The sequence below is a fragment of the Sorex araneus genome, chromosome 2, assembly GCF_027595985.1.
Source record: "Sorex araneus isolate mSorAra2 chromosome 2, mSorAra2.pri, whole genome shotgun sequence".
NCBI lineage: Eukaryota > Metazoa > Chordata > Mammalia > Eulipotyphla > Soricidae > Sorex > Sorex araneus.
This window is the reverse complement of record NC_073303.1, coordinates 250517048-250533240: the sequence shown is the minus strand read 5'-3', so window position 1 is coordinate 250533240 and position 16193 is coordinate 250517048. Positions and strand designations below refer to the sequence as shown.

The following is a 16193-nucleotide window of genomic DNA, read 5'->3' as shown; positions in this document are numbered from 1 at the left end:
CGCCACGTCGGCCAGCGTGGGGCTTTTGCTTAGTTCACAGTCCCGAGGTGGCTGCTACATTAAAAACCTTCAATATTTTCAACAAAAACTTACTGTTATTATTTGGAGTTTCCCCCCCAAGTCAGACCTGTTCAAATGGAACCGATTCACATTGCTGACAATTATAAATGTTAAGTCGCGCGGACGCTGCTGCGTCCGCGCGGGTTTGGATTTCTGTATAAAGTCCAGGGAAAATTCTGCCAGAAATTACATAGCCCAGCTCACAGTCCCAGTGCATTGCTGTAAGAAGTCTCTGAATTCAAAGTCTTTAGGCGCAGAGGGTCCGATTCGCGCTCAGCGGCTCCGGGTTTATCTGGGCCGAGGGCGTGCCGCTTACGCCCCCTTCCCATGAGTTCCTGGGAGCCCCCAAAGTAAAATCCGAATACCTGTGGGTCTGGAATCAGAAGATGGCGCCTGCCACATGGTGCCGCCAGCCCGCCGCTTTCCATGCAGGAAGACAGGGTGGGGAGGAAAAAAAAATCCACCCCCAGCAGCACTGAGTTGTAGCCCAGTTTGGTGTCCCAATGCATCGCTCTCGGGTACTGCGCTGGATGCCCGAATGTGTTACATCTTTGGAGTCAAAGTCTTTAGGCGCAGAGGGTCCCTATTTTTTGGAATTTTGAATGCTTGGACATTTGCTACTTTGGATATTCCTAAATTACAAACTTACCATTAAGTAATTCCCCTTACTACAATGGCCCTCCCTCTGGGAGAGCCCGGCAAGCTACCGAGACTATCCCGCTCTTATCTACGGACTGGAGCAATAGCACAGCGGGTAGGGCATTTGCCTTGCACATGGCCGACCCGGGTTTGATTCCTCTGCCCCTCTCGGAGAGCCCGGCAAGCTACCAAGAGTATCCCACCCGCACGGCAGAGCCTGGCAAGCTCCCCGTGGTGTATTCGATATGCCAAAAACAGTAACAACAAGTCTCACCATGGAGACGTTACTGGTGCCTGCTCGAGCAAATTGAAAACAACAGGATGACAGTGCTACAGTGCTACTACAATGGCTTAAAGATCTTTGGGGTGTAATTTGCTGTATTTGACACCCCACCCCCACAATAACTGATATGAATGAGTTTAGTTGCGGGGGGGAGGGAGTTGTTTTTTTTTATCTGATAAGCACCAAAAGTGAAACTGCTACCTGACGTAAATTAAACCCTAGCTTCTACGTGGCAGTGCTCCTAGGTTACTCAGGACAGTGACCCACAAAATACTCTCCAGTAAATATAAACTAGTAATTGTTCTGGGCTGGTCTGACATTAATAGATGCTTGTCTCTAGTGATAACTCAATTTCCGCTCCTCAGTCATGTCTTACGTGACCACAAAGAATCTTTTTTACCTTGCTATAGAATTCATGCCCCCCAAATCTCGATTGCATTGTCCACCCCAGGGCTGGATAGGTTGCTAGTTACTGTGACTGCTTTGTTAACAATAAGTGAGATCTACGTGGGTAAATTCTAAGTACTTACCCCAGACTAGGCAAATGGGCCCATATAAAGAACATATTCAAACTAAAAGTAACTAAAAACAGGGACAAAACTGACCACATATGCTAAATACCATTCCACTGAAACTCTTACAGGAGGGACCAGAGCGATAATCCCGAGGGGAGGGCGGTTACCTTGCAGACGGCCAACCTGGGGTTCGAACCGTGGTATCTCATATGGTCCCCCAAGCACCACCAGGAGTAATTCCTGAGTGCTGAGCCAGGAGTACACCCCTGAGTATTGCCAGGTGTGAGCCCCCCCCCAAAAAAAAAAAATAAACCAACTCTTACAATAACCCTGGGAACTAACCTTTGAGGGGAGGAAAGGTTGTGGCTTTGTCCTGGGATCAGAGACAGATTTCAGGCCCACATCATCTGTGATACAAAGACATGACTGATCAATTAATATACAGAAAATTCTTGATTTTACACAGAATAACCATACAAGATCAAGCAGTCATGAAAATACACATATGTTCCCTTCGTGTGGTCTCGTTTTTCCTACCAGTTCTGGGGTTATTTTAATATCTAAAAAGGCTGCTATCAAGCAGTTATTTTATTCGCTGTTGCTAACCACTGAAGTTGTAGGGAAAAAGGGAAGTAGTTTTATAGTTTCTTTCTCCCAGAGGTCATAATTTAGTGGAGGACATCAGGATGTTTTTCTTGGCATATCTCCTTTGAGTAGTTTTCCTTGCACATCTGCTACATAAATCACTAAACTAATTCCTTGAAAAGTTGCCAATATAAGTCACACTAATAGTGACCCAAAGATCTGTACCTTTTGGAACAAGTAAGTAGATGGTAGTCTTTACGGGGGAGAAATACCACTAAATACCATTATGTTTTGAGTATTTTCTTATTTTGAATAAATTCTTGATTTTTTGTTTTTAGGTATTGAAATAACCATATGTAGTTTCTCTTACCCCCAAAAGACAATGTTGAAAGATAAATAATGACATTTTATGTAAAATGAAGTGTTTAAGACACAGCTTCTGTGTTTTTGCTTTTTTTATATATACATTCTAGTTTGGAACAGATTTTGCCATCTTAAACTAAATTTGAGGTGTTGATGTCTTTAATGATTCCTTATATAATGAACTGTTTCCGACCCTGAATTCTACATTAGCCATGAAATAAGAATTTGCCTTTAGTACACGTTTAGTACAACCAAGAATAATTCCTGAGTCAGAGCCAGGAGTAACCAACCCCTGAGCATCACCAGGTGTGGTCTAAACCCCCTCTTCGCCAGGAAAAAAAGAAATTTGTCAGTTGTTAGGAATCTCAGAAATTCTAGATGTGAGTCTGGTTAGTTTTGGCCCATGCAACGTAGCACTGAATTCCTACTGGAAGTTTTTTTCTTAGAATTTGAAGTAAACTCCTCCATAAGCAGGTATTTCTTGGACGTACTCTATTCATAAAGAATTAGAATGTTGGTTTTTAAAATATTTTGGCTTTAAAAAAAGTTCTAACAGATCAGATTTTTCACAAGAAATCATATTTATATCGAGCCAGTTAAAAAAAATTTTTTTAAAGTGTGAGAAGTGTTCTGCCATACTAAATTTCTTGCCTGAGATATTATAGTGGGGGGGGGGTGTTAAAGAGAGAATCCAGAGGACAGAGCCTCACCTTCCATGCTGGGGGTGAAGGATGGAGACCCCTGAACTTCCTCACAGAGGCCCCCCGGCCTGCCCTGGAAAGGACTTGGATTTTGTCATTCTGATCTTCGAAGTGCCACAGACTGTGACTTTTATCCCTGTTTTATGTAAAACTAATTTAGCTTCAACTTTGAAAAACTACCTCCAATATTTAAAACTTCTTTGATTCAGAAGTTTCTCTCCCAGCAGGGACCATCCATACCTGTATGCGCGACGTTTTTCATCCCAGCACCTTCAAATGAACAGAGACTCTCTGTACTTAACGCATTCTACCAGCTAGTTCCCATCTAAGGGAATTAAAAGCCTACCCAAAATGCTGCCCAGGGGAACACAGTGCTCTTCAGCTAGTTCTTACGGAGGGAACGAGGTTTGTTTTTACCCTTTGCTTCAGCCACAGAGCAGCACCCGGTGTTCTCAGTGGTCCCCTGCTCTCCCTCTGTGCCAGAAAAACCCGAACATCTGCTATAGAAGAGCTTTTCATTCTGTTTTATTTGCTAAATGTTCAACAAATGCGATCTAAAATCTTGAATGAAGGTTAGACTGTTGATGGGCTGGAGAGATATACGGCAGGTTGCACACAACTGACATAGTTTTGGTCCCCGACATCCTATAGGGCCCCCCAAGTACCACCAGGAGTGATTCCTAAGTGCAGAGGTGGGAGTAACCCCTGAGCATCTGGTGTGGCTCCCCGCCCCCCCAATAACACAAATAAAGTGAAAGCCATGTGAACTAACACTGTTAGGTAATAGAAAAATACTGAGTGATTAAAACTACCCCAATTAGAACAGTGGACTGAACTGTTGAAGAAACTGAAGGCTGGTATTGGTCAGATGGATCAAAGATTTTAAATTGCTGTGAGTTGATGTGAGAAGAGCTTTTGGTTTAGAGAAGAATATGCGATTCTTAATTTTCTTACAGCTTACGCCAGAATTTCATGTGAGGCAGGGGTTCTTTTCTATTGTCTCATCTTGTGGGGAAGCTTGGTATTTTTAACAACTGATAGCTTTTTCTGTGACTTTTATGTCCTAGAAACAGGTAACCTCAATTTAGGCAGTTTCTTGCCTCTATTTTTTGGGGGGGGAGGGGAATGAGAGGGGGTCGGCGGTGATGAAGAAGCCACACTGAGCAGTGCTCAGGGGACCATATGTGGTGCTGGGTGACGGTGCAAGGCAAGCACCCTACTCTGTCTCTCCAGCCCCAAGCACATAGCATTTTAATCATCCCTCTTAAAATAAAGAAACAGAGGGACATAGCCCAGCCCTGTATGTTTAAGCAATACACACACGATCATCTTGTATACATAGGATATTGTATTAGATTGAAATAGGATATTAAAAAACTTTTTTTTTATTGAATCATAGTGAATTACAAAGGGACTTATGTTTTTGTAAGTCACCAGGTTACTCTTTTAAAATCTCATTATTGTGGAAGACTGGATGAAATTTTAGATCTCTTCAATTTTAGTTTTTCCTTAAACTATTAGTTTCTTTATCTTGCTTCTAAGAGTAAGTTTAACAGGGGAGTAATACGTTGGCTCTCTCCATTTGAATCGAACTTCTGTTTCATATTGACTAAACCCAAAGGAAATGTAGTTTTTGTGACAAGTTCTCTTTTTAGACCTTAGTTCAGCATTTTTGAGTATGACACTAGCCAGTACTAGGTCTAACCATATTCTTCTGGACTTGCTGATATTTGTTTCCTTATGATATGGAGGAGTTGGTTCCTTGTCTGAGCTCTGTAGATGTTTCCTAAGGTACTACACCATCTGACATGCTAACATTTGCTTTAAGAACATGAATTTGAAGGAACCACTACTTGAGTCAAAACTGTTTTCATTACTTTGCGTCTCATTTCCAGATCCAGAAAAGATTGATTCATCAGAGGCAAATATCCAGCCACGTAGCTTGTTTTTCCACATCCCTACACCATTTTTCCTGCTTCAGATACTTTTTTTTTTCTTTTTGGATAACAATAAAGCACTGTAGCATTGTTATCTGTTGTTCATTGATTTGCTTGAGCGGGCACCAGTAACATTTCCATTGTGAGACTTGTTACTGTTTTTGGCATATTGAATACGACACGGGGAGCTTGCCAGGTTCTGCCGTGCGGGCGGGATACTCTCGGTAGCTTGCCGGGCTCTCCAAGAGGGACGGAGGAATCAAACCCGGGTTGATTGTGTGCAAGGCAAATGCCCTACCCGCTGTGCTATTGCTCCAGTCCTGTGGATAACAGTAAAAGTTAGGTTTTTGTTGAATTTCGGAGTGGTTGCTGACTATAAATTGTATACTGATCATAGACCTATAATATCATGTAACTTGGTTTTAAAAGATACCGAGCCTATTATCTTACAAAGAAGGATAATGCGGTAAAGGCAAATGGGTTAATGATCAGGCAGTATATTAGGGCAAATGTTCTTCAGAGTATTTCCCTAATGTTTTGGCTAGAAACATTTTCCTGGCAAGAGACCTCCCAGTTGGTGCTCCAGGGCCTCTCCCAGCAATTCTTTGCCAACCAGGCCTGCAGTGGCCCAAAGATGTGATGCAGCTGGGACCCTCAGTGCCAGGAATCAGTTACCGGGGCCACTCCAGCCAGCATTGTGTCTCCAGGGCTTTGCCCAATGGTGCTGAAGGACCCGGGTGGTGTTGGCTGTCAAACCCGAGTCATACTAGGCCTGTGCCTTAATTCTTCGACTGCCCTTCCGGCCCTTGAGTGACATTTTAACCTGAGAAATTTCTTCATATTTATGAGTGTTTTTATTATTTTTAAAAGATTACAAGGAATATCACTGTCACTGTCATCCCATTGCTCATCAATTTGTTCGAGCGGGCACCAGTAACGTCTCTCATTGAGAGACTTATTGTTACGGTTTTTGGCATATCCAGTACGCACGGGTAGCCTGCCAGGCTCTGCCGTGATATAATGGTTTTTTTCTGCATCACAGCTATGCCTCCTAATTTTTTTTCTTGCATTGAAATTAAAAAGTGACTCTGAACTACAGGTTTAAATGTCAAGAATCATTTTCCTAAGGCAGTTTTTAATAATCCTTTTGATTTCAATATTAGGTACTTAAATTGTTCCCTGTGGTTTTACAACATATAGCATTGGTATACATACTTTAGATTTGTATACATAAATTTTAGTTACTGCTTTGCACTTATTAGCCTGATAAAACAAGGCATTGGAAGTATAAATAATACTCATGTGGTCTACCATGATGCTCATTCGCCTATAAATAGTTAAAATGTAGCTAATGATGATAAAGTACTTGATTTATGTTTCTAATGACATTCAATAATTTTCCCGTGATTACAATGTAATGTTCATGGGAAAATTGGAAAAATACGGGAAAGAATAAAGAAAAAGACAGTCATTTAAAACCATTCCTTAGGACCCTGTCTCTTGCTGTCTTTGTTTTTCTAGTTCTCTTAAGTGTGGCTATACATTTACAACACAAGCTTTTAAAGCATAGAAGAAAATACTGCTAAATATTCTTCAGATCTCAAAACAAAGGAAGTCATAGTTTAAAATAAAAAGTTTAAAATAAAGGGGGCCGGAGCGATAGCACAGCGGGTAGGGCGTTTGCCTTGCATGCGGCCGACCAGGGTTCGATCCCCGGCATCCCATATGGTCCCCCAAGCACCGCCAGGAGTAATTCCTGAGTGCAAAGCCAGGAGTAACCCCTGAGCATCGCTGGGTGTGACCCAAAAAGCAAAAAAAAAAAAAATAAAAAATAAAAAAGAAGACCATATTATATTGTTTTCTTTTAGCAAAGCAGATTCTTAAATCTTTAACAGAATAAAAACAATCCATAAAACTATAAAAATTATTCCGCTTTTTGTCAGTCACGTTACCAATTTTTAACGAAAATTAGAAGCTTTACTATCTCTTAAGCAAAAACCCTATTTTAGTTCTAAACTCTTGACCCAAATGATGTTGGCAGTCTTGGCAATGAAAGAGGCAGGAGTGCAGAGCATGGCCAAAGGGATATAATTTACAAACTGAACCATCACATCCCTGTCATGTGGCCGTCACGGACTGGTGCTGAACTGGAGATGGTCACTTCTCATAGTTGTTTGTCCAGGGGATCTCACTGGGGATACTCTTGGTACTGACCTCTCGCTAATGTGTCTCAAGCAAATGGCAAAACATGTTAAAGCAGGTTCACCATCAGCTGTAACATAAAAATTGCAAAATGTATGCAGCTTTTTTGTGTGTTCTTCATTCTTGGTCATTCATTTTCCAATGAGACAAAAATAATTTTGTTTGCAGAGACCATTGTAATTGTGGTAGACCTTTGTCTGCATTGCGCGTTTCATAAAACTGTTGCAAGAGCCCCATCTAGTGTCTGAAACGTCCACTCATAAAACATGTGTCAATCAGAAAGGAAGTTTTAGGAATTAACATAAATTCCTAAAATGCTTTTCCTTTCACATCTGGACATAATTTTTTTGACTTTTCTTTTTTGTGTGGTGGGGAAAGAGTCATTTTTCTTAAGGTAACTGGCAGTACAGTCAAGGTTTGGGTTAAGGGCAGTAGAAAACAGGAAAGATCAGAATGCCATTTCTGCATTTTTAGAAGTGGTTGTTTTTAAGTGACCTGGAATAAGACTAAACTGTACAGTGTTGTTTTAGTTGACATTTGTTTCTGAATTAGATACAGCTTAAAAAGCCTATTTGGGCATTCTTTATGCCTTCAGATCTTAAGAATTCTTTCCAGTTTTTGAAAGCGATACTTTTATTGGGAAAAGGGCTTTAAAATAGGACTTGATTCTCTTCATGGAAATATTCTGGGTTTTTCTGGTTACTATCATTACCTTATCTTCTGTAAATAAACTCCCGATCTTGTGAACGCATGCTAGTGGCAGGTTGTCATTTCACATAGTTCCCATTGTTTTCCAACCAAGGAAAACCAAGATCTAAACCTGCTGGCTTCCTGCCACCTCTCCGACTAAACACAGCACTCAGACAAGCAGGCCTTCAGCTACGGGTCTTGTGAAGGTTTACGGAAACCTTCCGTTTGACCCATGGGCTTTTATAGCTTGAACAAGAAAGTAGTGTGCAGAGAATGGTGGTGTTCATGAAGGCTCTTGTAAAAATATTTCATGTACATGGACTAGAGATTAACTCCTTTCATCTTGTTCTCCAACAAATTAAACAATGCAAACAGATTTCAAGTGCATTCTTGGTAATGAAATGCTTGGGTGAATTATAATCCGAATTGTTCTTGCTCTTTCCCACAGCTGCATTTTGACACTTTCAAGTGTCTAAGCCAGGCATTCTTCAGCCATAGGATAAACAAAATCAGTCTAAAATCCATCATTTTGTGGCATCTTGCCTTGCCTGTCACTGCCTTGATTTGCTTTTAGTTGCAATGTTGACAAAATTAGAAAAAAATGTCATGAGGTTTAAACTAAAATAATTAATCAGTAGAACCACTGCTGCATTTTTATGAAATTTGCTTAGTAATAGAGCTAGGTTTTGAAGGAAGCAGGGGAGATTATAGATTAATTTTAGCCCCACGGAAGTAACTTTCATTTTATCAGCCTAGTTGATATTTTAGAAGGGAGCTTCATCCAAGATTTGCAGGAAAGTAAAAGGATCTCACTTTTTCCCTGGGAACAGGGTTCTGCACATAAGTCTAGAGGCCAAATTTAGTCTTGACTTAACAAGTATATTTATATGCATAATGAATCCTTTGATATTTGGCCCAAAATTGTTTATTAGTGTGTCCTTAAATTTAAAGAAATTGACGTATTTGCAGTAAATTTGAAATGTATATTGCTTTCTATTTGAGAAAGGGATTCAAATGTCAGTTTTAACCTATCTTTCTTAAAAAGTAGAACTTTGTAATTACTGAAAAGCTGTATGCTATTAGGCTTTCACATTATGTTCTTTCATGATTTTCTAAGATTTAAGTGGAAGATTTGATTACTATATTCGCAGACATCTGTTTTAATAGCTCCTTAGATGTCAAATACAGCTGTAGTATGTCACAGTTTCGTAGTACTTTTAAATTCTTCAGAATGTTTGAATTCTTAAATCTAGATAAGCATGAAAAATTCTGCTTAATAATCACTTTACCATCTCCTCTTAATTTTCAGGTGTTCTTTTAAGCTAATCCTTACTAAAATAATGCTAATTTTAATTATAATGGATGATTATTAGTTCTAACAATAAATATTAGCATTTATTGGGTATTTCCTGTATGTGAGATGCTGTGTTTTAATGTACTCACGATAACTTCGCTTTAGGGTAGTATTCTTCTTTGCAGTTTACACTTGAAGAAACTAAGAATGAGAGAATTCAGTTAATTTTGTCAAAGAGCAGAAAGAAACGAATTGCAGTCAGCTCTTTCTGACATCTCAAGTTCATGTTCTTGACTACTGACCTTAAGTAAAAGTTACATTCGCTTTGTAATTTCATGATCAAACATACCCGCTTAATGGCACGGAAAGTATGCATGAGCCAAGTGGCAGAAAGTCATAGGATTAGTCAAGTTCAAATTCATAGTAGTTCTAAACATAAAATCAAAAACATTCGATTTTTTTAAGTGATTTATGCCAGCTATTATATACTTTTGCTGATTAATTTACAGAATTTCTGTGAGCAGGAAACCCAAGAGTGCCCAGGAACCAGGGGCTGGTTAGGGAACTGACAATTTAGACTATAGTGCCTGTTCAGTTTCTGCTTTAATTTGAGCCAAAGCCATTTTTCACTGGATTTCGGCCAGCTCTGATGTAATCGCTCATCTGTATTCTTGAAAGCTAATGGAATAGTTAAACCTTCTTACGGATAAGTTAAGTGTGTTCGCTTGTGTCCTTGGGTACCTTGTGCACAAGGGCTGTTTTCTTTCCCACCCTGTCGAGGCACCTCATTAGGGCGCCCGGTAGTGTCATTATTAAGTTTTCATGTGTTTCTCAGTTTTGATGCTAATCTTTGTGCGTATGTGCGTGCATTTCCCCCCCCTCTCCACAGCACCAATGTGGTTATGAATTATTCAGAGATTGAGTCTAAGGTTCGAGAAGCAACGAATGACGATCCTTGGGGACCTTCTGGGCAGCTCATGGGAGAGATTGCCAAGTAAGTGATAATTTGACTCAGCAGTGCAGAAAGAATCCAACTATTTTAGCACACACACAAAAGTGAAATTTGCTTTCAGTTTCAAACAGTTTTGCTGCCAGAAACATGTTTATATTATCACTCATATAATAGGGGAGGAAATTTTATACAGGGCATGCCCCTTAAAAATTAGCTCAACATGAGCCGTGGCGGTAGTACAGCAGTAGGGGCTTGCCTTGCCCTCAGCTAACCTGGCTTCCACCCCTGCCACTACGTGTGGTCCCCCAGCTCCTCCGGGAGTGATCCCTGAGCACCGCTGGGTGTGGCCCAAACCCACCCCGGGCCCCCACATTAGCTCAAAGAGTAAAACAAAGGCTTTCTTTTCCAGTGAAGCCTAGAGACTTAATGTGCCTTACCATATAAAATTTTGACAAATAACGTATAATTGAAATGAAGTTTCGGAAATTTTCTTCTGATGAACAGCTGGACCACTGCCAATGAATGAACGAACAACTTGTGAAATAAGCTATTAGTGGGGCTTATGAATATGCTAGATATTGTTTAAAATATGGAAAATATTTGAGGAAGCATATCATTTGCTTTTTTTTTAAATTAAGCTGATTAAATTTTTTATGCTCTTTAGGAAAGCACATTATCTTAGAACAAGGCTGCCATCTACTGTCAAAATAAATATATTGCAAAATCTTCAGAAAAATTTCTTTTTTGCAGGGCCACATTTATGTATGAACAATTTCCAGAACTTATGAACATGCTTTGGTCCCGAATGTTAAAAGACAATAAAAAGAATTGGAGAAGAGTTTATAAGGTATGAACTTTGGATTGTTTCTATAATTTGTCAAAAGGAGTTGAAAACAAATGCTTGAACTTTGAAGATACTGGGTGCATAGTGCCTTTAAAGTATGTAGCGTCCTTGAATATTCGAAAGTCATAAAAAGAAGAGGCCAGATAGATGCTTAATGGGGTTTATTCCCAGGTTTAATCCCCAGCACCACACAGTGGCTCCCGGTACCACCTCAGGAGAAACCTCTGAGCCAGTCATCCCTGAGGACCGCTAAATGTCGCCAGCCCCCGCCCCCCCAAGTCAAGGGTAAAAGAAATAGACTTGCTAATGTGTGTCGGTTTCTGGTTACCATAAACAATTATTAATGTAAAGTGCTTAAAATTAATATTTATAAACTTTTAAATACTGGCTATATTTATTAAAATTTACCTACTAAAAATGTATGAAGTAAAATGGATGCCCGTTTAATGTATGAGCAATTAAGATGAAGACCTATGGTCTGTCTTCTGTACATAAAAATATGCCTAATTTATAACAGTATCGCACAGTATTCTGCACCAAAATATATACTGACTTAAAACATAGACTCTGACACGTTAAGATTCTAAAGTATCTATTTGCACATGTGTATTCTTTATCTGACTCATTTCATTTAGTTCTGAGCTTGTCATATAATGTAGATATATTATGTGACATCTGTTCTTTCATCCCCACATATTTTCGTGCCACAAGAGAGTTAAGTTTTTCTGTGCCTTCCAAACGGTACATAACATTCATTTGAAACTTTGACAGCTATATTTCTTACTTTAGGATTGAAAACTAAATGCTCCATATAATTTTCATTATTTTGATGTTCTTTAAAAGAAATTATTTTTCATTTTATTTTTAGCTTATGCAGCAGTTGAAATAGTTGGAATTTCTGTGAATTAGCTGTGTTCTTAAAAATTAGATTTAAAAAATTAAATCTTGTGTAAAATACTTTTTTACAGATTAGTTCTTAGGAGGCTGAGATTTTTATTTTTCCCTCCCTCAATTTCATCAACCTAACTTCATTTTCACAGACACAATTATCTTTATGCGATAGATGTTTCCCAGCAAGTTGAGTTTTGAGTACAGAACTCAGCGATGGTCACTTGTGCAGATGTCACCCCCACCTTGTTCAGGAACATCTTCATCACCCCAACAGAAATCCCAGAAACATTCCCCCCCCCATTTGTTTCTTGAAAACAAAAACCACATGATTAACACCCAAAATATTCATGTAATTACCAATAATTCTTTTTTAACAGATGGTTCTAACAAAAAGTTCCATACTATCCAGATAAAAAGTGAGCCAGCTTTCTGCAACCTTATTGTGTGTTTTCATCTCTCTCTCTCTCTCTCTCTCTCTCTCTCTCTCTCTCTCTCTCTCTCTCTCTCTCTCTCTCTCTCTTTGCCTCTCTCTGCCTCTCTCTCTCCCTCTCCCTTCCCCCCTCCTCCCCATCCCCATTTCCACCCTCTGCCCGGTGCTTGGGGGACCGTGCCCCAGTCTCTTTGATGCCCTGGCTAGAAATATCAGCCTGACTGATTGCTCCAGCCCACCAGGGCCACCCCAGCTGTGCTGGAAAGGCTTGCATTTGGTTGTTTTTTTTTTAACTTCAGAATTACTTTTTGTTTTTTAAATATATGATGACAAACAATAGGTTTTAATCTTGCTTGCTCATACAATAAACAGGCATCCCTTTTACTTCATATTATATGTATACATATATATGTGTGTATATATATATATATATGTGTGAAAGTTCATATGGTATCCAGTGGACTGTCTCAAGTACTATTTTTGATGTAAGAGGACCTGCAAATTGATAATAGAGGCTTTGGACTATGCAGATGAGTCTAAACATATATTACTCATTTGCAAATGTCGAAATTATATTTTTGAACGTTTATTGAGCGCTCTAGGAGAATTTATTTCATTAAATCATTCGGTGCTTTGTATTTTTACAGTCGCTGCTGCTCCTAGCTTACCTCATAAGGAACGGATCAGAGCGTGTTGTTACAAGTGCCAGAGAACACATTTATGATTTGCGATCCCTGGAAAATTACCACTTTGTAGGTGAGCAATAGAAAAACCTTATAAGCAAATTAAAACAGTAGTTGGAGTTGTCAGTCACCTGAACCAGCTTAGAAGCTTCTCCGCTCTAATTAGAATGTGACTGTTGCGGGTTGTGTGACGAGTGCAGAATCCAAGACGTGGGGCCCTAGAGTATTAATTAGTGAAGACAAGAACTTGCAGAAAAGACTGGCTAATAACAACAGAACCAACACAACATGAGTGTTCGGGTTTATATTAAAATATGCACTGGAGACTGGTCCCCTGTGGTGTCCATAAAGGAATAGCTTTAATCATATGGGAAGAAAAGGTTAGCGCTCCAAAACACACACATCTGTTTGAAGCTGGGTTTTTTTTCCTCCCACCAAATAATATTTACTGTGCAAAGCCAGCAAGGCCAGAGTGTGTTTTGAATGTGAACGAGGCTCCAGAATGAACCACATTTCATTTTGTAGCATTCCCCAGTTGAAAGCACTTTAAAATTTCCATTTTTCAGCGACACTAAATCCTGGTAATTAGTGTTCCCAAACTTGGATGGAGGAAATCTAGGGGGTTGGGTGCTGCTCTCACTAAAATGTTAAAATAGTCTTTGTTTTGTTAAAATACTAGAGCAAAAGAGAGTAACACTTAAATGGGTATAAGTTAATTTTGTAACTAGTAATCCTGTTGAATAGATCTTTCATTGTTCGTGCTGGGCTCTGTTGCCAGGGCCTTTTAAATTCATCTTTACTTACCCTTCTACACCAGTGTTTGCAATCAAGGCTTAGAATTTGCTGATGAGAAAATGAGAAATTAGTAATACAGTTTGTCTTTTAATTTAAAAATAATGAAGCTCTTTAGTTTTTTATTGTTAAAATTTCATGTGAAAAGCTCTATATAAGCTTTTTTTTTTTCTCCCTTATCCTGACAGATGAGCATGGGAAGGATCAAGGTATAAACATTCGCCAGAAGGTGAAAGAATTGGTTGAATTTGCCCAAGATGACGACAGGCTTCGTGAAGAACGAAAGAAAGCAAAGAAGAACAAAGACAAATACGTGGGGGTTTCCTCGGACAGTGTTGGAGGATTCAGATACAGTGAGTAGCAGAGACAGGCTGGCATCGAGGAATTAACAGGCCTTTGGTGGGGTGCGGGGGGAGTGGGTTTTGGTAAGAAAAACTGAGATGTATGACCAAGATCCAGTTTTTTTGCTTCCGAAATACTGAAGGTACTGAAAAATCTGTAATCCTCATTTTTGGCTCCCAATTTTGTGCATCTTGGAATCTTGTCTAATTTTTCCTTTAATGGGTCCAAGAATATGATTTTAACCATTAGTAGCTAATTAAATGAGTGCAAACTTCAAGTTAACTCGCAGACTAAAACAGGTCAGTACCCTTCTCTCTCGGTGTTAGTTTTAAGAAGGGGTTGGGTGATTTTTCTTCACTTTTTCTTCAGAGCATAAAAATACAAAGCTTGAACAAGAGAAGGAACTTTTCTAATTTGAAACCAATTCCGGCTCTATTTTTGGCCAAAAACATAAGCTACTTAGAGATCAGCCTGGGCTGCCCTTCCCCTTAATTAAGCAGTGCCTTAGGAAAATAATGAATGACAGTATCAGAAGGTTTTCATCTACGACTGTCGCTTGTTTTCCCTGCAAGAACAGGTAGAACATTGATTTCTCACGTTTATTTTTAATGTCATGAAACGTTTCCTTGAGACAGTGCTGGGATGTCTGGAGTAGCGGGAGGGAGACCCCTCCTCTCTCTCCTCACTCCCTTCGGACTACGCGTGAGCTCTTGAACACGGGGCCCCGGTCAGCTGAAGACGGGTCAGCGCTGTGGCTCTTAGCAACTGCACAGAGGGCCCTCTGCACCCTTCACCTGTTCATAGTTTATTTTTGTTATCCTGAGTCCTTCCAGCCCTTTCGAGCCTCTCATTTTTATAGAATCATCTTGGCTTAAGTTTTGGCTAGTAAACGTAAGTTGATAAATTTCTTACATCGAATGTTTTGTATAAAGACCTTCAATTTCTTATTTTGTGATTTTCTGTAAAATAATACCTTCCCTCCTGTGCTCTCTGCTTTCTGACATCCCAGAAAAAAATACTGCACTAAATTAGCAGTTGAAGGATGTTTGTAACAGCAGATCTCCTTTTTTCTTATTTGTGTCAGCATTACATATAAGTTCTTAAATGGGCAAGAATTTTTTAAGTAAAGCATGTAAATATGTTTTGAATGCTGTTTTGGTTTTGGTTTTTCTTTTTTATTTTTTTATTATTATTATTATTATTTTTTTGGTTAAAGTAGGGAGTGTGTTGTTTTTAGATTGTTTCCCCAGGAAGTTACATATTATGTAGCTTTTTCAAAGTTGCTATACTAGTTTTACTCAAAAGACACATTGAGTAGAAATTGTTACTTGTAACTCATTTCCTCTTCCTACTTGTATCCCTCATTACTAGCACACTGAGCAATTTTATCAGATGAATTTAGAAAACAATTTTCAGACTCATTCACAAAATGCGCTAATTGAACCATCTGCATTGGAGAGAGTTGAATGTCCTCTATGTGTTGCCTCACCGCATGCTTCATAGATGTTATTTGGTCCCCTAACCAACTTTGAGGATTTCATGTTTTTCCTTTTGACATCAGATGTTTTTCGATATTCAGCATCTTTGCTACTTCCTAGGACGATTTCTTTCATTTTTCCTGTGAACTAGTTTCTTTCCAGAGTCTAGTTTATCACGTTGTCATTGAAATATACATACATATGATGAAAAAAACATTTCATTTTTATGAAATCAAGTTTTGTCTAGTAAACTTTATTGCGTCATGGTAACTTCACGTTGATAAAAATTCTCACCTAGCCCACTGCGTGCGGACCTGTTCGCTTCCCTAATGCTGCTCTTAGGAACCTCAGTTGGACCTCATTGCCTGTCCCCTTCCTTGCAGGTTCAGTTAGACAGATTTTAAAATACTTAAGCGGATAGGAAAGATTTTAACTTTGTGGTTCTCGCAGATAATTCAGCAAAACGGTCTTGTTTGAGCTCCAAGTAGAGCCCGCTGGCAGCTGTGCGTCCC

General features: G+C 39.4%; 1 protein-coding gene across 4 annotated transcripts in view; it reads left to right on the top strand.

Annotated features, from left to right (window-relative positions):
* CLINT1 (clathrin interactor 1) overlaps positions 1-16193 on the top strand; it is a 57642-nt gene that overhangs the window by 20200 nt on the left and 21249 nt on the right. For all 4 annotated transcript variants that reach the window (XM_055126642.1, XM_055126639.1, XM_055126641.1 and 1 more), the window contains exons 2-5: positions 10159-10263; positions 10972-11068; positions 13034-13142; positions 14050-14214. In XM_055126642.1, coding sequence (XP_054982617.1) covers positions 10159-10263; positions 10972-11068; positions 13034-13142; positions 14050-14214 — 476 coding nt within the window. The remainder of the gene's footprint in view (positions 1-10158; positions 10264-10971; positions 11069-13033; positions 13143-14049; positions 14215-16193) is intronic.